Consider the following 24,313-nt stretch of genomic DNA (forward strand, 5'->3'; position numbering starts at 1 on the left):
GCAGCATTTTTGGAAAATGGGTTGGGGGTGGAAGAATGAGAAAAAAAATACATGGAGACCAGTAAGGGGCTGTTGTGATAATTTGGGTGAGAGGTAATAAAGATGTAAACAAGGGCATGGGCGGTGAAGGTGAGGGGAAAAAGCAGGTAAATGAGAGACTATGTAGTGAGAATCAGCGGGACTTGGCAATTAACTGGATGGAGATTAGAGAGTACTGGAAAAGGGGGGTCACCTATGATTCCAAACTTTAGAGCTGGGGATAAAGGGTTTTGAACATTACTAGGCACAAGGAAGGTAAGAGTTGGAGCAGATTTTGGAGGGGCATGGGAACAATAAAGATGAGTTCAGTTTGGTTTCTTTGTCTATAGTAGATTAGAATTAAAAAAAACTCCAGGTGGGAATAGTAGCCATATAGAGACAGAACCACTGATACCAGTAGATTGACAACTGAGAGCTGGCATCAGAGAGAGAAAAATTCAAAAGCAGACCCATGACTCCCAGTAATAAACACATTTTACTCCATACAAATAAATGTACTCATATAAGAAATCTGTCTCACAACCAGGTGTTTGACAACTCTTACTATATACAACGAACTTTAATATTTTCTATTTCATTTGCTGATTGTAACCCACTGTTGACTTCATGACCAACCAATGGATCCAGGCCCAAAATATCAACATACTGGCACTAGAACAGTGTTTTGCCATAGTGCATGTTCAATACAGTAAAGGTATTAAATGATGCCTTTCTCCCAATAATTTTTAAAAAGGCAAATTTATTCTTATTGACACAGCATTTTTTTAATAATTTAGAATTTTATCAGAAAAGTAATGTGTGGTAAAGAAATTATACTTTATGCCATATCTTGACTCCTCAACAAATAAGATGAGGAAATTAGTGCCAAGTACTCATTTTGTTTTCCATTCTATCTGCCTATTTCTGACACCTGTATCATTATATTTACATTGCCAAGTTTTTATAATATTTGTGTTCTGTTCTATAACTATAATGAGTCTACTGAGCATTTTCTGTGCCTGATTTTCAAACTTGAAATTCAAGTAAATAGTATTTACAGTATTGTGGTTATATATATAGTGTTCACTACAGAAACAAATTGTATCATTGAATGTGTAAGAAAAGGATATACAATTCAATGTCACTAGATGTGTGTGGCTAGGAGGGGAATGTTTCAAGTGTTAATATCAAATACTTTCTTTTTGTTTTTGTTTTTTCATTTTTATTTATTTATTTATTTATTTATTTATGGCTGTGTTGGGTCTTCGTTTCTGTGCAAGGGCTTTCTCTAGTTGCGGCAAGTGGGGGCCACTCTTCATCGCCGTGCGCGGGCCTCTCATTATCGTGGCCTCTCTTGTTGCGGAGCACAGGCTCCAGACGCGCAGGCTCAGTAATTGTGGCTCACGGGCCTAGTTGCTCCGCGGCATGTGGGATCTTCCCAGACCAGGGCTCGAACCCGTGTCCCCTTAATTGACAGGCAGATTCTCAACCACTGCGCCACCAGGGAAGCCCTCAAATACTTTCTTTTTTCTTATGCTTTATAATTGCTTGAAATTATGGCGTGCTTAATTTTTCTATTTGGAGTATAAATTTCTAATTTAGCTCTCTGTTCAAGTTTCTGATTGCCTTTGTTTTTCCTTTTTGGCAAAACAAGAATATGCCTTATCAATAGATTCTTTTTCATTTTGTCTGTTAAAATAAATCCACTTTCTTCTTGAAAGTACTCTAGTCCACTGCTCCTTCTGGTCTGGTCGACTTTCAGTCTGTGCTATAGCCATTGCCCTGGGGTTCCTCATTCTCTGCTTTTAAGTTAGGGCTGTTTCTTGAATCCAGTATCTTCTCTCTTAGATCTTTTCCTTCCTTCTTCTTTTTCTTTATTTTCTTTCTTTATTTTTGGCTGCGTTGGGTCTTTGTTGCTGTGTGCAGGCTTTCTCTAGTTGCGGTGAGCGGGGGCTACTCTTTGTTGTGGTGTGCGGGCTTCTCATTGCGGGGGCTTCTCTTGTTGCAGAACACGGGCTCTAGGCGCGTGGGCTTCAGTAATTGTGGCATGTGGGCTCAATAGTTGTGGCTCGCAGGCTCTAGAGCGCACACTCAGTAGTTGTGGCACACAGGCTCAGTAGTTGTGGCTCACGGGCTCTAGAGCACAGGCTCAGTAGTTGTGCGCGTGGGCTTAGTTGCTCTGCGGCATGTGGGATCTTCCTGGACCAGGGCTCGAACCCGTGTCCCCTGCATTGGCAGGCGGATTCTTAACCACTGCGCCACCAGAGAATCCCCTTTTTTTTTGTTGATATTTTATTAGATTGTATTCTCAAGTAACTTTTTTTGGGAGAAAATATCTATGAGGGTAAAGTTTTTAATACTTTATACATTAGGAAATGTTTTTACCTGATTGAGAGTTTGAATTTCAAGTTTAAAATTAATTTTCTTTGTTCTGCTCAGCATCCATGACCTCCATTCAGTCTGAAGACTGGTATCTTTATCTATTATGTCTTTGATTACTTCTTTTCCTTTCTGCAATTCCTGTTAATCAAATAGTAAAAATCCTAGATTGATCTTCTATGTCTCTTAACATTTTTTCTCATTTTCCCCACATCTTTGTCTTTTTCCCCTACTTGAGGCTTTCTCCTGAATTGTTTTAATTTTGGTAATCTTAATTTTAATTTCCAGGTATTTTTTAATTCTCCGATTGCTTTCTTTCCAAAGCAGCCTGTTGTTTTATAGATGCACCTATCTTCTTGAACTTGTCTGAGAAAACTAATTAGAATTTTTTAAAATCCATGTTCTCGGAATTATAATTATCTCAGTTTCCTGCTGGATCACTCCCCCCACCTCCTCTTTTATTTTTATTTATTTATTTATTTTTATTGGAGTATAGTTGCTTTACACTGCTGTGTCAGTTTCTGCTGTACAGCAAAGTGAATCAGCCATACTTATACATATATCCTGTTTTTTGGATTTCCTTCCCATTTAGGTTACCACAGAGCACTGAGTAAAGTTCCCTGTGCTATATAGTAGGTTCTCCTTAGTTATCTGTTTCATACATATTAGGGTATATCTGTCAATCCCAGTCTCCCAGTTCCTCCCACCCCACCCCCTTTCCCCCTTGGTATCCATATGTTTGTTCTCTACACCTGTGTCTCTGTTTCTGCTTTGAAAATAGGTTCATCTGTACCATTTTTGTAGATTCCACATATATGCATTAATTTGTTTTTCTCTTTCTGACTTACTTTGTATGACAGTCTCTAGGTCCATCCACGTCTCTGCAAATGGCATAATTTCGTTCCTTTTTATGGTTGAGTAATATTCCATTGTATATATGTACCACATCTTCTTTATCCATTCCTCTGTTGATGGACATTTAGGTTGCTTCCATGTCCTGGCTATTGTAAATAGTGCTACAATGAACACTGGGGTGCATGTGTCTTTTTGAATTATGGTTTTCTCTGGGTATATGCCCAGGAGTGGGACTGCTGGATCATATGGTAGTTCTATTTTTAGTTTTTTAAGGAACTGTTTTTTAAGGTACTGTTCTCCATAGTGGCTGTATCAATCCCCCTTTTAAAAAATCCTTCTAATTTGTGTTTTGGCTTTCTAAAATGTTTGATGAACTGTTACTGTCTGTACATATTTATGAATGAAGGTGTGATAGCTAATGGGGATTTCCTTTGCTTTTTGTAGTCACTTTGGAATTCCATGGGAAGAATGGATTCTGTCTAACCTACATCCATGTTCCCCAAGTGTTGTGATCTGCTGCTCTTTTGTCTGTAAATACTGTCCCATCCACTCTGTCTTGCAGAAACTAGTGAAATCTCTATCCTCTTGTTATCAGTGCTATCCTGGCTTTCTTTTTTGTGTGCTTTTTTACTGTCATATAAATGAGATTTGAGGAAGAAAGAAAGATAAGTGTGTATACATAGTCTCACACTGAATTTTAACTGATGTTTATTACTGCTTATTCAGCTTTTGATTTTCTGTGTTCTGCTTTAAAGAGAACAATATACACATTTAACTTTCCCAGAAAGTACTTGGGTGCCAAAAACCTCAGATCTGCCCAACTTCTGGGTTTCACAGTTCCATTTGCTTTGCCCACTTCAGGCCTGATAACAGCTATGTAACTGCTCAGAAAGGTAGAGTTAACTTCCTTCCTTAGCACTGGTTTGGTGTGCTATATCTACTTAACTTCTGTGTCCCTTTTTATTAGGAATAACTTGACTTTCTGTGCCTGTGTCTTTCTGGCACTCATATTATGTCACTTTTTAAAAAAAAATAAATCTATTTATTTATTTTTGGCTGCATTGGGTCTTTGTTGCTGCATGCGGGCTTTCTCTAGTTGTGGCGAGCTGGGGCTACTCTTTGTTGCAGTGCGTGGGCTTCTCATTGTGGTGGCTTCTCTTATTGTGGAGCACAGGCTCTAGGCACACGGGCTTCAGTAGTTGTGGCACATGGGCTCAGTAGTTGTGGCTCGCGGGCTGTAGAGCGCAGGCTCAGTAGTTGTGGCGTACGGGCTTAGTTGCTCCGTGGCATGTGGGATCTTCCCGGACCAGGGCTCCAACCCATGTCGCCTGCATTGGCAGGTGGATTCTTAACCACTGCACCACCAGGAAAGCCCTATAAGTCACTTCTGCAGTAACTTTTCCTTCTCAGCTCGGAGAACAGGGAAGAACAGAAAAGGAAGAAAAAAAAAAGGGAACTAAGAGCTAACTTCTGAGACTGGGGAAGTTCTGAGATTATTAAAATTTCTTGTGTGAGCAAAGCTCAGCCCATTTCTTCTGCTTCATGAATGATTAAACTGAGTACAAAGGGGGTACTTTCCCTGGCGGTCCAGTGGTTAAGACTCCGTGCTTCCACTGCAGGGGGCATGGGTCCAATCCCTAGGCGGGGAGCTAAGATCACGCACACCAGCACGGTCAAAAAATTAATTAATCAGTTAATTAAACTGAGTACGAAGGGTTGCTTTCCCCCAGGTGCACCTTCTTTACAACATGGCACTTGCTTTTAGAGGGCCTTTGCCTCTCCAGGATCCCCCCACCTTCCATCTTTGTGAACATTTTAACATTCATTTGAACCGAAGAGCTTATAGCAGATGGGACGGAGGTGGGTAGAGCTAAGAGGACTGTATGGCATGCTGTCTGCCCCAGGGAGTTTACAGACTGGCCAGGATGCTACATTTAGGGCACGCCAAACAATTAATAATCAACTTATGACAACACATAATTGTTAGGTTGTATAGTGACTCTAAACATAGTAAGGGTTCTCTAGGAGTCAGGGAAAGTTAGGCCTTGAGTTGGGCTTAAATGGGTAGAATTTGGCAGGAGAGAAGGCTGACCATCCAAGGAGTAAAGAAGCTTGTGAGAGGTTCAGAGTTAAAATAAAGCAGAGACTCTCGGGGAAGTGGGTGACAGGATTGAAGTCTGCTAGAACGGGTAGGTGGGGGTCAAGCTTGGAATTCTCGATGCAGACAGCAGGGCCTCACAGTGACTTTTTAATGAATTGTCACACCTGCCAGAGATGTGTAAAAGGATCAGAGAAGTAAGTGTTGGGTCCAGAAGTTAAAGTCAGGCTTCAGGATGCAGTATTATTTGACCTATTATATACCACTCTGCTGTTTTTGTTTGTTTGTTTTTAGATAAAGAGGTTGGAGAAGGCTGAGAGAAAAAGGAGAAAGTGTTCAAACTGTTAAGGGGAGCCACTAATTTTTAAAAGTATAATCTTGGAAATTATAACCGCCATCATTTCCCATTTAGGTGTTTACCCATAGTCAATATCAAAAGTCCAAAAGAATCTCCATCTTTCTGAGTATGCAAGATGAAATTGAGACAGAAGAGATCATCAAGGACATTTTCCAACAAGGCAAAACCTGCTTTATCCCACGGTACCAGTTCCAGAGCAATCACATGGATATGGTGAAATTAGCATCGCCTGAGGAAATCTCTTCACTTCCCAAAACATCCTGGAATATTCATCAGCCCAGTGAGGTCGAGGTTCGGGAGGAGGCCTTGTCCACAGGTGAGTGTTACGGTATTAGAATCTGCACCTTAGGATGCTCTCAGGCTGTGATGGGTTGTTAGACCTCTGATCCGCTTGTTATGGTTGGGTCAGTGGGGGTCACTTTTCCTACAAGGATGAATTTGTATTTCACTTATATTCCAAGACACCGGCCTAACCTAGTTTAGGGTGCGATGCCCTCTGTAAGCTGTGAAGTGTCAACTGTAATAGTAAGGTATTAAGGTATTGTTGCCTTTTCACAGACTCCTGCCCTGACCTTGTGGGTTGGATTATACATTTTCCCTGAATAATATTGCATTTCCCATGGTTTCAATTATGGTCTGTATGGTAATGAGTACCTTATTGTTAATGCTATAAGCATTTATATCTCCAGCTCAGACCTGTCAACTACTTGGGTATCACATGGTCATCTCCAACACAACATGTTCCAAACTGAATCATATTCCCTCATGCCCACTATCCTGTGTTTCTCTTAGTGTATAGTACCATCACCACCCAATTCACCATGCCAGAAATCTCAAGATCATCCTTGATTCTTCTCTTTCCCTCATGTTCCATGTGTGCCCATTGCCGAGTCCTGGTGATTTTACTTATTGAGTTATTTATTGAACCTGTCCACTCCTCTCTAATCCCACTGCTACCACTGCAGTCTAAGCCACCATCTTCCCTTGCTTGGGTTATTACAACAGCCTCCTAACTCTTCTTCCTCTCCTCCCTCTCAATCTATTATCTATGTAGTAATTGAAACAAGATTTCTGAAATGCAAAGCTGACCATTTCTCTCCCCTGTTTAAAGTCTTTCAGTGACTTTCTGCTGCCCTTAGTTTGAATCAAACATTCCTTAACAAGGCTCTTCCTGATTTGGCCTTGCTATTCTTCCCATTTTTACATCTTTCTACTCCCTCACTTTATAGTCTGAGTTTCAGCCACTCTGAATCTCTCCCAGTTTCCCAACCCCATTTTTAAAAAATTGAAATATAGTTGATTTACAATATTGTGTTAGTTTCAGGTGTATAGCAGAATGATTCAGTCATATATATATATATATTTTCCATTATAGGTTATTATAAGATATTAAATATAGTTCTCTGTGCTGTACAGTAAATCCTCATTGCTTATCTATTTTATACATTGTAATTTGTGTCTGTTAATCCCATACTCCTAATTTATCTGCCTTGGTAACCGTAAATTTGTTTTCTATGTCTGTGAGTCTGTTTCTGTTTTGTATATAGATTAATTTGTATTATTTTTTTTAGAGTCCACATACAAGTGACATCATATAATGTTTGATATTATATCCATCCATGTTGCCACAAATAGCAATGTTTCATTCTTTTTTATGGCCGAGTAGTATTCCATTATGTGTGTGTGTGTGTGTGTGTATACACACACGTACACCACATCTTCTTAAACCAATCACCTGTTGATGGGCCCTTGGGTTGTTTCTATATCTTGGCTATTGCAGATAGCTTCTGTGAACATTGGAGTGTATGTATCTTTTCAATTAGGCCAGCCCCATTTTGCTTTTTCTACTGCTGGACCTTTATATGTGCTATTCCCTGGCCAACAACCACTTGGGAGATTTAATCATTATCAAGCAGTCAAAGAGCTGGAAGCAAAACAAGCTAAGGGTACTATTTTGTACTACGATGCCTCAAACCTGTCTTAGAGGTATGTATTTTTGATTAAGACTTAAATAGTTGCAAAGAAATCCCAATGAAGCTTTATGCAATCTTCTCTCAATTTCTGTTCCTTTTTATTGTTACAACATAACCTATAAAATCAATATGACAGCATGGGAAGGGACAGAGTCAAGGTCTCATGGTAGTAGGGGGATTATTTACTTTGCTACTTTTTCTCCTATATTATACAGTCCTGTGCTTTGCTAGATGTTTAGACACCAAAAGTACACTCAGATCTACCTCCTAGACCAGATGAATGCCAACGTTATAAAACATTTTAAGACAATGAAACATAAGGGAATGTAGTGTATCTTGGGAGGTAGCCCAGGCTTATAGATAAGAAAAGATAGGAATTGTAGGCTCTGGCATTGCTCACACTTCATCAACTACTTCTCCAGACTCACGGGCTTATGGGTGAAGCCCAGGGCACTTTCCTAATTCTGATTGACCATATTAACAGCTCCTTCCATGCTTGCATCACTCTGTGATGTCCCGGCTGATTGAAATGCTACTTGGTATCCTCCAGTAACCAGTTTCTCCAGAGGCAGCCCATTGTCTTTGTAGAACAGCTCTGCTCCTTGTAGAATATATTCCTTTGGTTGAGCTAAAATGTGTCACCCTGAACCTTCATGCCTTTGTTCTATTTCTGTTTAAGTACGATAGCGGGGAAGAGTAAGGAAGAAGCATGATCTTTCCTCTTAACTTAGCTGTACTTCCTGGTTAGGATAAACTCAGTTCAAACAAATGAGCTAAATCATTTATATATAGGTTTTAGCACGCCATTTGGCACATAGGAGCTATTCAGTAAATGGTAACTATTATTAATTTTAAACAAGGAAGGCAGGATTATTCATTATGCAGTCAACTCAATGCTACCTGAGTGTTTAACATTTTGATAATTTCCAACAAACATTTCCTGAACATCTACTTTGTATCAGACACTGTGTTAGCTCTGGAAAGATAAGGTCCTGGACTTCAAGGCGCTCACACTTTAGCTGGGGAGACAGAAAACATACGTAAGTAGAATGACTATCCCAACCTGTCGTATATATCAAATATAAGTCAAATGAAAAGATACAGAATATTAAGAATATAGAAGTTCAGGGCTTGGCCCTGAATAGAAAAAAGTTCACTCACAAAACTGCTTATTCATTTTTTTTCTCCTCCATACCATTTATTCATGCTGTGTTGGTGGGACAGGTTGCTTTTTCTCCCCATGTGTTTTTCTTTGCAGATGCTTGCACTCGGCATTGCAAAGGGTTAGGGAATTATACCTGTAGTTTCTTGCGATTGCAGCCTGGGAGCTAATGCTGTTTGCTGTTGTTTATAGAATGTTCGATTCGCAGTCTCTGCTGTTTGTTATCTCCCAGCATCACATTCTGCACCGTGGATTTTTACTCACATCAGCAGTTTAGAATGTGGCATCTTCAGTGCTACAGCATAAATCTGGCTTCACAGTGTTTGCAAGCTGACTAGAGCTCAGATTGTCCCCAGTATAGCTTCTGTAGCCTGCTTATCTTTCTGGTTCGCTCACGTTATGGCAGGTTAGAAAAAAGTGAGCTCTGGTGTCCTCAGTTGCAATTATAAGTTCCTAAGCAAAAATTTCACACGGGCTATTTTTGTATTATGTATATAGCAAAATAACAGAAGGGTAAAAGAAGTGGAAGGGCTGCCTCTTTACTGAATTTGTTCTCAAAGTGAGGGCTGCTTGGGCAACTAGATTAGCCAGGAATCTTTCCACTGAAAGGACATAATCTAATTCAACGTGGCTTAAGCAAAAATAGGATTTTATTGGCCCAGAGACTGAAAAATCCACAGAAGGGCTAGCTTTAGATATGGCCAGATCAGAGTCATTAGGATCTACTCTGTCTCTGCCTTTTGACTCCGCTTTCATCTATGTTGGCTTCATTTCTTGGTGCCACAGGTGGCCGTGGTAGTTCAGGTTCCACAGCATCCTTACTGCTAGCAGTCCCAGCAGAAAAGAGCAAGTCTGTTTTCTAACGGTCCCAGTAAAGTCCTGGTCTTAACTCTTACTGACCCGAATTGGGTCAAGTGGCCATTCTGAAATCAATCACTGTGGCCAAGGACATGGATGAGGCTGAGTGACCTAGGCCTGGGTCTTACTTGTCCATCCCTGAGCCACTAACTGTAACCAGGGAGAAAGGATGTGTTTGACTGACTGGACACGGTCCTGTGCCCCCGTGTGCGGCCCTACCCAAACCACTGAGCTGAGAGTGGGCTGGGAGCGATTCACCACAGGAACAAGAAGTACTGTTTCCAGAACAAGGGCAATGGATACTGGACAGTCCAAAATCAAACTCATCTATGCTGTCAATCATTTCTGAAATTCTATAGAATATAACAGGCTCTTTGCAGTCATAACCTTGTCAGGGCTGATTTTTTATTTTTGATCTTTCTGGAAGCTCTTTAGGAATTCATACCTATGTGTGGGTGCCTGACACATGACTCAAATAAATAAATGATCATAATGAAGACTTTCTAGTCCTCAACCAAAACATTTTGAAGTGACTGAATGGGGCAGTGTCAAGGACAGAATCTTTGAACATGACATGTGTAACATCCCTCTAGGTTGTTCATGATCAGTACTTTTGGGAGGGTTAGGATTGGTTTATTGAAGTCATTCCCATTAAATTGACCTCCTTTCTTTCTTCAGTAGGATTGCATGGCACCTGCAAGAATATAATAAAGAGAGTGGGTATGAATTTCATCAAGGCATTTGGCAGAGTCGTGATATCCTTGACGATAGGGTGGAGAAATTTGGGTTGGATTGTAATACTTTATTCAGAAGATATTTCTTGAGCGCTCGTCTGTGGGAGGAGTGATGGGGGATGCAGCGGGGAACAGGGTGGACCTGGTCCCTGCAGTTGTGGAGTTAACCAACCTGTTGTCCTCCGGAGGCAGATTTGTGCCAGCATATCACAGGGCCCTCTCCTTTGTGCTGTCCTGTTCAGCTTTTTGTTGCCACTTAGATGTCCCACTGTCCCTGGATTTCAGCATGTCAAAATTCATTCTTACCATTCTCTTTGTGTTTTTCACATTTCTGTTAGTAGCCAGTTTGTAAACATAAACTTATTCTTGTCTCTTTTCTACCCATCCAGTTATCAAGTATTACCAGGTTTTTCTTTGTAATGTTTTTATCACCTGTCTCTCTCTAATTCCAGTTTTGGGGAATCCTTTGTCTACAGTTTTGATTCTTCATATCTGTTCCATTGGAATACACTTCCAGTTGGTTTCCTGGCCATATTGCCTTTCCTAAAGTACCTCTTTTGCACAGGCCATCTACCCTGTTCAAGCCTTTTCCGGTACCCAGCATAGATCTGTGTGCCTGAGCAGACTGAGGTTCCTGCTAGCTAACTGTTGCCAAGAGAAGGGATACTGGATAAAATTTAAACATTCAGGCCGCTGTCTGGGCCTCTCTGTCTTTTCACCTTGACTCCTTCTTCCGCCTGGTGCAGTTCCTCTGCTTCAGCCAAAGTAGTCTGCTGGAAGACAGTATTTCACAGCAGTCGAGAACCCAGACTTGGGAATCAGATAAGCCTGGATGTGAGTTCTACTTTTGCTACTTTCTAACTATGTGACTTTGGGGAGGTTGTTGAACTCCTTTGAGTGTCAGTCTTGTCACCTGTGAGTGGATGAAGCTACCTCACAGGTCTGTTATGAAGCTTGAATGAAAAGTGCTTGGCATATACTAGGTGCTCAATAAAGGGGCTCTTGTTGCTGATGTGGCTTCTGTTGTTTTTGCAGTGGTTGAGTTGTCATCTGAGAACACACTATGTGCATTACTGTGAAATTTGGTTACACCTACTGTTTTTCAAGGCTAGAATGTCTTAGGTGTTCCTTCCAGGTGGTATCTTTTAGTCTAGCTCTTAATGTCATTGCGTTTTGAGTCAGACTGATCTGAATTTGAATCTAGGCTTTACCACTTGGGGAAATTACTCAACATCACAAAGTACACATTTTTCCCTATGAAATCAGGGATAGTTGCAGTGGCCACTCATTGTGCTGCTTACAGGATAAAGTAAGATGATGTATGTGAAGTGCCTTGTAGTGAACTGGCTCATGTAGTGAAGGATCAAAAACGTCAGTTAGGGCTTCCCTGGTGGCGCAGTGGTTGAGAGTCTGCCTGCCGGTGCGGGGGACACGGGTTCAAGCCCTGGTCTGGGAGGATCCCACATGCCGCAGAGCAACTAGGCCCGTGAGCCACAATTACTGCGCCTGCGCGTCTGGAGCCTGTGCTCCGCAACAAGAGAGGCCACGATTATGAGAGGCCCGCGCACCGCGATGAGGGGTGGCCCCCGCTTGCCGCAACTAGAGAAAGCCCTAGCACAGAAACGAAGACCCAACATAGCAATCAATCAACCAATCAATCAATAAATCTTTAAAAAAACCAAAACCAAAAACAAACAAACAAAAAAGTCAGTTATTGTCAACAATAAGCTGTTGTCACCTTCTCTAACACTTCCTTGACTGCCCCCAATCCTCAAGTCCCTTTCTTCTCTAATTCTTACTCACCCAGCACTTAACATATATCCCCCTGTTGTACAAATTCTCCTAGGGGGTATATTTCTTTTCTTTGCTGAGAGACTTTGCGATATTGTGATTTATAATAAGAAATACATATTTGGTCTTCATCCCAGTTTCTGGCAGAACTCCTAAAATCTTTGGAATTTCCCAAGTAATAAGAGCCATAAAGGTGTCTTGATATTCATAGCACACCCCTTTCAACCAGACCTGAGTTTATGTTGATGTGGTGACTTTGGAAAGCAACCAGGGGAGTCAACTTTTGATTAGAGGGTTGGAATTTTCAGTCTCCCCACTGCACTGACTTCTGAGGAGGGGAGAGGGGCTGGATGTTGAATCAGTCACCAGTGACCAATGATTTAATCAATCATGCCTTTACTGTGAAGCCTCCATAAAAACCCAAAGGACGGGGTTTGGAGAGCTTCCTGGCTGGCGAGCCCGTGGAGCTGCTGGATGCTGTGCGCCCTTTCCCTGTACCTTGCCTTGTATATCTCTTCCTGGGCTGTATCCTTCTGCAGTCAACTGGTAATCTAGTTAGTAACATGTTTCTCTGAGTCCTGTGAGCTGCTCTAGCAAATTAATCAAGTTAATCCAACCCAAGGAGGGAACCTCCGATGTATAGCCTGTAGGTCAGAAGTACAGGTAACAACCTGGACTTGCCATTGGCATCTGGCATGGGGGTTGCAGGTAGGGCGGGCAGTCTTGTGGGACTGAGCCCTTACCCTGTAGGATCTGACACTGTCCCCAGGTAGACTGTGTCAGAATTGAGTTGAATTGTAGGACACCCAGCTGGATGTCAGAGAATTGCTTCGTGGCCCAGGAAAAAGCATTGGAGACTTGGATTCTTTATTTTTTTAAAAAATTAATTAATTAATTTTTATTTATTTATTTTTGGCTGCGTTGGGTCTTCGTTGCTTCACGCGGGCCCTCTCTAGTTGCAGCGAGCGGGGACTACTCCTTGCTGCGGTGCGCGGGCCTCTTATTGTGGCTTCTTTTGTTGCAGAGCACGGGCTCTAGGCGCGCGGGCTTCAGCAGTTGTGGCTCACGGGCTCTAGAGCGCAGGCTCAGTAGTTGTGGCTTGCGGGTTCTAGAGCACAGGCTCAGTAGTTGTGGCTCACGGGCTCTAGAGCGCAGGCTCAGTAGTTGTGGCTTGCGGGTTCTAGAGCACAGGCTCAGTAGTTGTGGTGCATGGGCTTAGTTGCTCCACGGCATGTGGGATCCTCCCAGACCAGGGCTCGAACCCGTGTACCCTGCATTGGCAGGCGGATTCTTAACCACTGTGCCATCAGGGAAGCCCCGACTTGGACTCTTTAAGAGCAGAGCCCTTCTCCTAAATCATCTGTACTCCTGGTGCCAGCATCATGTTTTTTTTGTTTGTTTTCTTATTGTTTTTTAATATTTTATTTATTTATTCATTTGGTTGCACCAGGTCTCAGTTGCAGCAGGCGGGCTCCTTAGTTGCAGCCAGCAGGCTCCTTTGTTGTGGCTTGCTGACTCCTTAGTTGTGGCATGCAAACTCTTAGTTGCGGCATGCATGTGGGATCTAGTTTCCTGACCAGGGATCGAACCCAGGCCCCCTGCATTGGGAGTGCAGAGTCTTAACCACTGTGCCACCAGGGAAGTCCCCCAGCATCATGTTGTTCACATCAGACTTTCAGTGACAGTGTCTTGAGGTAAAGCCAACACTATTATGAATTCAAAGAACGCTTATATAAATTTATGGATGATCAATATTTTATAGTCATTAAAGGAAAGCTGGATTTAAAAAATAATAAGCATCTACCTAGGGGCACTTTAAAAAGTATATCAGAAATAGTTGTTTTATAAGATGCTGTGACACTTTTATTTGGTATTTGGGAATAAAGGGTTCACATTAGACCTGGGCTGGAATAACCTTGCAATTGATCTTCTCCCAGCACTCGCTTTGGGGAAGGTGTAGAGTTAAGATCCAGGTGGAATGTTGTACCTGCTGTGTCTGCTGTGTGCCGTTGCACCTGGGTTGGGAGCTATGAGTTGGTGCATAGGCCTTGGGTCTCTGAGTCTTGATCCATGTAAAAACTTGGTAGGAACTCACAGGTCTCAAGGGGACCTGCACACACCTTGGCTCTTGATGCACCCCATGTGGATGAGGGAGCAAAAGAAGCTGCATGCTGGAGTAGCTCCTGGGCCCAGGAGGAGGTGGAGATGCTGCTCTGTGTCCTTCTACAATGCCAAGTACGCACAGTCATACCTAGACTGAAGTCTGTTGCGTCTCCTGAGTCAGAGTGCCCGGTGAAGCGTGTAACAGCCTCTGGGTCCATGCTGCGTTCATAATCCAGTCTGTGGGCATTAACTTATCATGTTCTTCTGCACACTCCACAGGCCTTCGCAGGAGTTTTGGGTGACCTCTCCCTCAGGACAGTTGAGAACGTTGCCTTCAGAGTTAGGCACTGAGGGAGGTGGAGCAAACACTAATGGTCCTCATTCCATCTTCCTTGTGTTCAGAGGGGATCATTGAAACCCACGGAGTTCAAGTGACTTCCCCAAGGACATACAGGCAGTTAATAACAATGCAGTGGTCACCCAGTTCTCCTGTTTTCCACTCCAGTGCCCTTTGAAGTGCCATTTTTCTTCTTAACACCTCATTCATTAATGTTGCTTTACCACCTGGATTTTCCTTCTCTCCTGACAGTATACTGCACCAGAACCATTATTCACGGAACAGGTACTGTTGGTAATTGTATGCATGGGAACATCGTCATATTTTCCCAAGGAAGAACTTGCGCTAAGTCACATGTATCTAAAAGTACACTGGTTGTGAAGTTAAGCTTTTTTTTCAGTCATTTATATTCAAGTAAATGCACAGGAAGAACAGCCTAGGCTTTCACTTGTAACAGGGCCTTTCATATGAATGATAAGTGTACACATGGTAGGCTTCCTTGGAGCTGTTCCAGGATTGTCTATTTTATCTTTTGCAGCAGCAACTTCAGACTATATTCTCATTTCCGAGAGTGGTAGTTTACTTTTTGTTAACTCCCAGCCCATTAAGATGAAAAGATACTTCCTTAGGGATTATGACCTTGGCAAAAGTATCTTGCCAAGATGTGTTAGCCTGCTAAATGTTCTATTCAAACATAATGATTCATTGAATGTACTATGGAACACTTAAGTGTCATTAAAAGGACTAACCTAGGTGACTTAAAACTCTCTACCTATAGAACTTCAGGTGTTTAAACTCCTTTTCCAATTCAGTTTTTATTTTATTACCTTTAATCAAGGTATTAAAATGTCTATTAGGTTTATGTATGTTTCTGTATATGTTAAATTGAGAGAAGAGGCAGAATTCTTTTTAATATTTATTTATTTGGTTGCACTATGTCTTAGTTGCGGCACATGGGCTCCTTAGGTGCGGCAGGCGGGCTCCTCAGTTGCAGCTCGTGGGCTCCTTAGTTGTGGCTTGCAGTCTCCTTAGTTGTAGCATGTGAACTCTCAGTTGCGGCATGCATGTGGGATCTAGTTCCCTGACCAGGGATCGAACCCGGGCCCCCTGTATTGAGAGCACTGTGCCACCAAGGAAGTCCCGAGGCAGAATTTTTAAGAGGAGTTTGAATTAGAAAAAAATAAGTTGTTTTTAGTTTCGTCTTCTGATCCTTAAACCTCAAGTCAGAGTGGTGAAAACTGGTTTGTAAGTAAATAACACCACGGGTGTCCGTGCCCCACTCCTGCTCTCGTCATCAGCAAGTCCTCTCTCCTTTTCTCTCACTCCGTCCTCAAGGGTTAATGGAACAGTTTCGGGGCGTTGATGTCCTTTTTTTTTTAATATAAATAAATAAATTAATTAATTAATTTATTTTTGGCTGCGTTGGGTCTTCATTGCTGCGCACAGGCTTTCTCTAGTTGCGGCGATCGGGGGCTACTCTTCGCTGCGGTGCGCGGGCTTCTCATTGTGACGGCTTCTCTTGTTGCGGAGCATGGGCTCTAGGCGCGTGAGCTTCAGGAGTTGTGGCTCACGGGCTTCAGTAGTTGTGGCTCATGGGCTCTAGAGCGCAGGCTCAGTAGTTGTGGCGCGTGGGCTTAGTTCCTCTGTGGCATGTGTTCTGGATCTTCCCGGACCAGGGATCGAACCTGTGTCCCTGCCCCCTACATTGACAGGCAGATTCTTAACCACTGCGCCACCAGGGAAGCATGGGGCTGTTGATGTCTTAGAGAATGTCTAACCACAGGTTAGGGATAGCCTCCATCTTATCCATCTGTTTTATGGGCAGGAGCCCAGAGGATCTATTTCCTCGAATGCCTTCAGCAGTGAAAACAGCCCTTTAAAATTCTTCATTAAAGCATTCTGAGGGGACTTCCCTGGCAGTCCAGTGGTTAAGACTTCACCTTCCAGTGCAGGGGCTGTGGGTTTGATCCCTGATTGGGGAGTTAAGATCCCACATGCCTCGTGGCCAAAAAAACCAAAATATAAAACAGAAGCAATAGTGTTACAAATTCAGTAAAGACTTTAAAAGTGGTCCACATCAAAAAAAAAAAAAAGCATTTTGAAAGGCCACAAGACTGGGATGTTTCTTTATGATGAATTATAACCTGTTCTTCTTTCCAGGGAAGTGACTTAGGGAATTTTCTCCATTGAAAAATGAGGACAAGAGATGATTTCAAGGAAGCTGGGCCAGTAAAGTGAAATGAAGTTCTGCCTTTGTCCACTTGGCAAATGTCAGGGCTGAATTCTCTATCTTAGGTTATTGTGGTGACCTCCTAACTGGCCAGCCCTGTCCGAACACTTGACTTCTCTGTCTCATGTTCCTGCCAAAGTGACCTTAAAACTCACCTGGATTGTATCACTCCACCACTTGAAAACTTTGTCTTCATTGCCTAGCAAATAAGTCCAGATTGAGTAGCAAGATTCAAGGAAGAGGAAAAGAGGGGTGTGTGTGTGTGTGTGTGTGTGTGTGTGTGTGTGTGTGTGTGTTCTTTTTTGGGGAGGTTTTTCTGTCTTTGTTCTTCTAGTTCCCTCAACCTGAAATGCCCATCTTCTTTGTCTGACTTTTGGAATCTTAATCATCCTTTAAGTCTCCTTAGCTTCCTCAGTCAGATTTAAACATTTCTTCCTTTGTATTTCTACCTATGTTATGACACCTCAGTGTGCTTTGTGTTGTTGAATTGGCTTTATTACATCCCGTGCTTGTAACTTCAGAGGTTTTTTTTTTACCTTAATATTTGCAGGAATTGGGAGCCCACCACTTAAGAGGGAAGCCCATTCCACTTTAGACCGCTTTATAAAACGATAGAAGTTATGCTTTATTTTAAGCTTGTGCCTTCCTGTAACTCTTTCACTTGGCAGTCCTGCTGCCCTTTCAAGAAACACATAAATAGTCTTGAAACATTTCCCTTGTTGTGTTTGGGCTTGACACAGTACCCTAATGAATTTGAGGTATCACCTTTTTCTACATCGGCTTAAATATCCTTTTTAAAGTATTATATAGGACTTCCCTGGTGGCGCAGTGGTAGAGAATCCGCCTGCCAATGCAGGGGACATGGGTTCGATCCCTGGTCCGGGAAGATCCCACATGCTGTGGAGCAACTAAGCCCGTGCACCACAACCACTGAAGCCTTCCCGCTTTAAGGCCCACGTGCCACAACTACTGAGCCTGCGTGCTGCAACTACTGAAGCCTGCACGCCTAGAGCCCGTGCTCTGCAACAAGAGAAGCCACTGCAATGAGAAGCCCACGCACCGCAACGAAGAGTAGCCCCTGCTCGTCGCAACTAGAGAAAGCCTGCGTGGAGCAACGAAGACCCAATGCAGCCAAAAAAAAAAAAAGTATTCTATAAGCCTAATGATTGTATGTTGAATGAATGATTGATAGTAGCTGCAAAGAAATGTGAACATAATCTATCAATGTTTATTTTTTTTATCCTCCTCATCATCTATAAAATCAGATATGTATTAACTAATTATCCACAAATAAGCAAGCAGAACAAGCCAATATTACTATTGGATGAAGTGGGCAGGGAGCTATGAGATGGAAGTTGAACAGAAACAAAAAATGTCTTCCTAACTGCCCATCTCATTACTTTGGTTTAAAGCAAATACACATAATAATTTAAGTGTTCTTTGGGTGTAGTGATGCTGGAAGCCAGAATCACTTGTAAGAAGTCCTGGGATGAATTAGTTTATCCGATTGTCTAGACCAGTTGTTTTCACACTTCAAGCCTGACTCATTGGGGCTTTTAAATTCAGTTTAGTAGCATTAAAAAAAAAAAAAAAAAGAGAAAAAAACCTTTTATTTAAGTAAAGGTTTGCATGTGTGTCTATGTGTATCTGTATATGTGTGCATGCATGTGTATGTGTCTGTGTTTATGTGTATATAAAATGGGTCATGGTGTTTTTTTTACTGTAGGTTCCAGAAAGTTTGTAAGCCACTGGTTTATGCATCTACTTCTCAAAAGGGCATGTATCTTTTAGTTGGCCCCTGGTGGAATATCAGTGGGCTCACTGAGCAATAGGACAAACAGTACATTTTCTTCAAGTGTTCATTTTACTTAAACATTTTGGTGAAAACAAATGCAAGTTTTGTTAATTTCTCTGACTTTTAACATGTTTAATATGCTTCAACACTATGTTTCTTAGCACTGAAGACTTCTTAACTATTGTGTTTAATTGTGGATTTTTTTCATGGATATAAACCAACCTTCTTTTTCCATGTAAAGCTCTATGTCTCGAATTCTACCTTATTATCAATTTTGCTACCTCTTTGTGTTTGAATATGTCTTTGACTTTCTCCTGAATCTTTGGTGCCATTGTCTGTGGGCATGCCTCTTGTAAATAGCATACAATTGGATTTTTGTTTTTGCACCCAACTGGGAGTCTTCTTTTATTAGAAGGGTTCAGCCTGTCCTCTTTTTGGTGATAACTGGTGTGTTTGGCGTTCCCTTCTGTTACTTGTTATCTTGTTTTCTGTTTTTGGAAAAAGAATTTTTTTTGCTATTTCCTTTTCCTTTGTATCCTTTTTTCTCTTTAGTACTTCATAGTCAGGTATCCATTTCTATTACTGGTTACATTAAAATGTTTTTTAACCTCAAATTCTCATTAGCATTATAAATATAGTATTGATTGACTTTTTTACTCCTGTAAAAGATAAGAAAGTGAATGTGCTTTTTGTCCGAGATTTTAATAAACATAAACTGGGATTTAAAATCAATAATAATAATTTTAAAATGTGTATCTATTCTTTAAGGAATTTTTTGACATTTGATTATTTTCTTACTACATTTATAAAGGACAGTCATTTAAAGTCAACTCTAAATTTTCCTAGGTTCATGGTTCATTGCTTCTGCTTTTAAATCATGTCTTCCTCATTCTTGACTTATGTATTTTTATTAATTTCTTGGTCAGATGGAGTATTCCTTTAAGTAAATTTTTTCAGTATGATCTGTGGGTGGCATATTTTTGGAATGCTTTTATTTTTGAGCCTGTGTTTGTATATGCAGTGAATTCTTGAATGGAGTAAGAATTCTTGGGTCACACTTTTCTTTTTTTCACTCAAAATTCTAGACCAGGGGTTGGCAAACATTTTTTGTCAGGTGCCAGATAGTAAATATGTAGGCCATGGGATCTCTGTAACAATTCAACTGTGCTGTTGTAATATAAAATAGACAATATTTATGTAGGGTATGGCAATGTTTCAGTAATATTTTATTTACAAAAACAGACAGCAGGCCAGATTTGGCCCTGGGGCTGTAATTTCTTGACCTGTTCCAGACAATTGATCCATTTTCTTGTGGCATTTAGCGCTGTAGATGAGAAGTCTTGTGTCATATCAATTTTTTCCTTAGTAAGACACTTGCTTTTTTGCTGCTTGGGTTCTTTTAGGAATTTTTATTATCTTTGAAATTTACAAATTTCGTACTGATTAATTTTATGAATTCATTGATACTTAGTGGAATTCCCTGGTGGTCCAGTAGTTAGGACTCAGTGCTTTGATATTTATATTACCAAATAAACCAGCAACACTCACCATTCTTTCATTTCTCATGAAAAGACCTACATTTTGAAAGACGTACCTAGAAATATCTCTCCCCAAAGCCTTCAAAATACAAGTTATATTTCACTTTGAATCTGAGAAGATTATCTTCTGTGAAGAAAGTGTCTGCTCTATTCAGAAACCCAATAAAGAGCTCTTTTAGTGATAACTCATTTTCACATCATAAAATTATAACTGAATTGGCAGAAAATTTATTATACCATATTGAAATGGGAGAGAAAAAGTTAATATAAAGTACAAACTATTACACATTTTGTCTTCCTCTCTAATCTCTTTTATTCAATTGAATTGAATACAGTTTCAGTGGAAATTCCTATTTAAGTTTAGAGTGCTTAAAAACAAGCTAGATACTTCGTTCTGCATGCAGCACCTTGCTTATTGCTTTTATGTCTCCTGGCACTGCGCTACAAATCACAAAGCATTTAGGGAACATTCAGACCTCACTGAAATCATAAATCAAAAATTCCAGAGCGCTCCATACCGACCTTGGATAGCTGATTACTGGGGCAGCTCGGAACACACACACACACCCTCTCTCTCTGTCTCTCCTCTCCTCCCCTCTTCTCTGTCCCACATACACTTATAACAAAGCTTCAACATGTCTTCTCCTATGTTCTCACTAAATTGTAGGTCTGTGTGTTAACTGGAGATACCTCTCCAAGTTGAAGAGTTTGAAGGCTTCTATGGATTTAAAATTTTGCCTCTTTAGTGCTGGTTCTTAATCTTCTTATTTAGAAACATAATTTTTAGATTGGACAAGTTACAAGTTTCATAGTTGTGATAGAAGCTTTCATTAGAAAAAGTTCTTAGAACTTTCATTAGGTATGCCCCTCTCCCCGTACTTGTTCTAGTTGCTCACTGGTAACTAGGTGTCTTTAATAAATGTGGTTGGAAAACTTCTGTTGGTTTTTCTGACCATCTTACTTTTTTCTACTCATTATACTTTTCACTAATCCACATTAAAAAAACTTAAGAAATATTTCTGAATTTGATGGTTATAACAAGCTTCAAGGGAAAAAGAGACTTCGCTGCAGTATAAATGTAAAAAATTAATAAACAGAAGACTCAGTTAAATAGTCAGGAGACCGGAGGTGGGGAGCGCTCATGCCCTGGGATGATAGCAGAGCCCCATGGGAAGAATAGACTCCTTTCCTGGCAAGGACTTAGCCAATGAAAGGCATGGACTCCTTGTTTCCTATAGTCCCCCACTTCCAGCTTCCTTTTCCCCTTCCATAAAAGTGTTCTCTTTCCCTTGCCGTGGGGAGACTTGCATGTGGCTCACCATGGTTGCAGACCCCTAATTGCAATTCTCTGCAGATCCTGAATAAACCCATCTTTGCTGGAGAAATATCTGGCAGTCTATTTATTTTGGGTCACCATAAGAAAAATATCTATCAAAATAATGAGTGAAAATGATATTATATATTTGGCATATGTGACATATGGAAATGTACATAAAGAGGCACACAGGAAACCTGTGTCCCTTCACCATTAAAAAAAAAGTGGTTTTTTGCTATGCAATCTTACGTCTTTGGAAAGAGCATATTGATTTTACTCCATTGAGAATTTGGTTTTCTACAGTCACCTCAACAGTTAATTGATGATGGGAATCAAGCAAGAATTGTACTTCATTTGCATAGTTTGCTAACTTTTACGTTTCTATTGAGTTGGGAGAGTTAGTGAGGAGAGTGGTGATGATATACCTGCACTACCTTGAATAGAAATATTTAACATTGTCTTAAGCTGTTTCAGAGGAGAGGTGAATTAGACGGAGGCTGGGGAGTGGGGGAAACTGTGGGAAGTAAAATAAATAGTTGATGTACGTGGTTTTGCAGGTTTGCCTTTTTGATACTAAAGGAGTATGTTTTTTTTTAAAATAAATTTATTTATTTATTTTTGGCTGCGTTGGGTCTTTGTTGCTGCGCGCGGGCTTTCTCTAGTTGCGGCGAGCGGGGCTACTCTTTGTTGTGGTGCGCGGGCTTCTTGTTGCGGTGGCTTCTCTTGTTGCGGAGCACGGTCTCTAGAGCGCAGGCTCAGTAGTTGTGCCACATGGGCTTAGTTGCTCTGTGGCAAGTGGGATGTTCCCGGACCAGGGCTCAAACCCATGTCCCCTGCATTGGCAGGCGGATTCTTAACCACTGCGCCACCAGGGAAGTCCCAGGAGTATGTTTTTATTACTAGAAGTTCTTGCAGAAAAATGTCCTGGCGGTTGTATGTTTGCATTCACGTCCCTGTGTATGTACACTCACTGAATAGATCACATAGCCCCAGAGTGTTGCCACTGCATAGACCCTGCACACCTAGAGCGCAGTGCTTTATGTGGCCTGCGTATCTGTTTTATCAAGCTGCTCTCTGTCACCCCACCACATTGTAGACACATCCACATCAGCTCCCCTTTTGTTTTTGGGTTCTGCCCAGATCCTAACTTCTGACAAGGGGTATTTTCATTCTGCTGTATCCAGGACTCTTTCTCAGTGCTCTTTTTAAATGCCATTGGGTAACCTCTGGGAAGTGTAGATTCAGACTCTTCTGTCAAGGTAAATGTTTGGACAATATACCTTACAGGTAAAGCTAATATTTACATAAAGAGACAATCATGAGAGACAGCGAAGGGAGAACTTAGGCTGAAAGGAAACTGTGGCACTCAAAGCAGTGGTCTTCTAGACCTATGATCAGGGCCTCCCTTGGACAAAAACACAAATCCTTTTATTCATGAGGTCTGCCTATATTCCTTCCACTGTATTTATCCTCAGGCATTAGCCTCTCAAAAGCCATCATAGCTGTCACACAGGCAAAAAGGTGCCCCTGTTCCTTCTCTTCTTTTTAATTAAACTTCTAAAACTTCAAACTGCCGTGATTTTTCCTTCTTCACTCCTCTGAAAGAAGTTTAGGTTTGTCCCATATTGGTACTTCTGATAGGCTCTGTTAGAGATTATGTGCCTGAATATTCAGGCCCAGATAGAGAAAGAAGGGAAAAGTTTAAATGTGCTAGTTTATTTTCCTTGATTAGAGATGTAATAAAGTGAGGGGAGCAGGGAGCAAGTGTGTTGTAGGCAACTGCTGGAGAGAGCTTTGCCAGTGTATGAAGTTTGTTTTAATTTCCAGTTACAAAATGAATAAGTCACAGGGATGTGATGTACAGCATGGTGATTATAGTTAATAATACTGAACTGTATATTTGAAAATAGCTAGGAGAATGGATCTTAGAAGTTCTCCTCACAAGAAAAAATATTTTGTAACTATGTATGGTAACAGATATTTTTATAATTAATTTTTATTGGAGTATAGTTGCTTTACAATATTGTGTTAGTTTCTGCTGTACAGCAAAGTGAATCAGCTATAAGTATACATATATCCCCTCTTTTTTGGATTTCCTTCCCATTTGGGTCACCACAGAGCACTGAGTAGAGTTCCCTGTGCTACACAGAAGGTTCTCATTAGTTATCTATTTTATACATAGTAGTGTATATATGTCAGTCCCAGTCTCCCAACTCATCCCACCTCCCTTCTCCCCCAGTATCCGTTCTCTACGTCTGCATCTCTATTTCTGCTTTGCAAATAAGTTCATCTGTACCATTTTTCTAGATTCCACATATAAGTGATATTATACGATATTTGTTTTTCTCTTTCTGACTTACTTCACTCTGTATGACAGTCTCTAGGTCCATCCACGTCTCTGCAAATGGCACAATTTCGTTCCTTTTTATGGCTGAGTAATGGTGACAGATTTTCACTGAACTTATGGTGGTGACCATCTTGCAGTATATACAAGCATTGAATCATTACATTTTACATCTGAAACGAATATAATGCTATGCCAATTATACCTAAATTTTAAAAAAAGAGTTTGTTTTCTGCATTGTAGGGACAGCCCTAGATTTGAAGGGGCAGAAACTCTGTATCTTGGAGCCTTTGTTAGGAGCTGTGGCTGTACCTACACTTCGCTCAGCACACTGCACCAAGTGTAAGCTGGGATGAGGACCCAGGCATCTTATTAAATTGACTTTGCACTGGGTGTCCAAGGCCCTAGAAGGGTCAAGGTTTGCT

General features: G+C 41.1%; 2 protein-coding genes across 12 annotated transcripts in view; both read left to right on the forward strand.

Moving 5' to 3' along the window:
• Positions 1 to 24,313, forward strand: part of BCL2A1 (BCL2 related protein A1) — a 410,729-nt gene that overhangs the window by 18,919 nt on the left and 367,497 nt on the right. The gene's annotated exons all lie outside the window — the stretch shown is intronic.
• LOC309627017 (5-formyltetrahydrofolate cyclo-ligase) overlaps positions 1 to 24,313 on the forward strand; it is a 298,975-nt gene that overhangs the window by 2,365 nt on the left and 272,297 nt on the right. For all 11 annotated transcript variants that reach the window (XM_082388580.1, XM_082388572.1, XM_082388577.1 and 8 more), the window contains exon 2: positions 5,763 to 6,024. In XM_082388580.1, coding sequence (XP_082244706.1) covers positions 5,763 to 6,024 — 262 coding nt within the window. The remainder of the gene's footprint in view (positions 1 to 5,762; positions 6,025 to 24,313) is intronic.

The sequence above is a fragment of the Balaenoptera borealis genome (genome assembly GCF_965194805.1).
Source record: "Balaenoptera borealis genome assembly, chromosome: 3".
Lineage (NCBI taxonomy): Eukaryota > Metazoa > Chordata > Mammalia > Artiodactyla > Balaenopteridae > Balaenoptera > Balaenoptera borealis.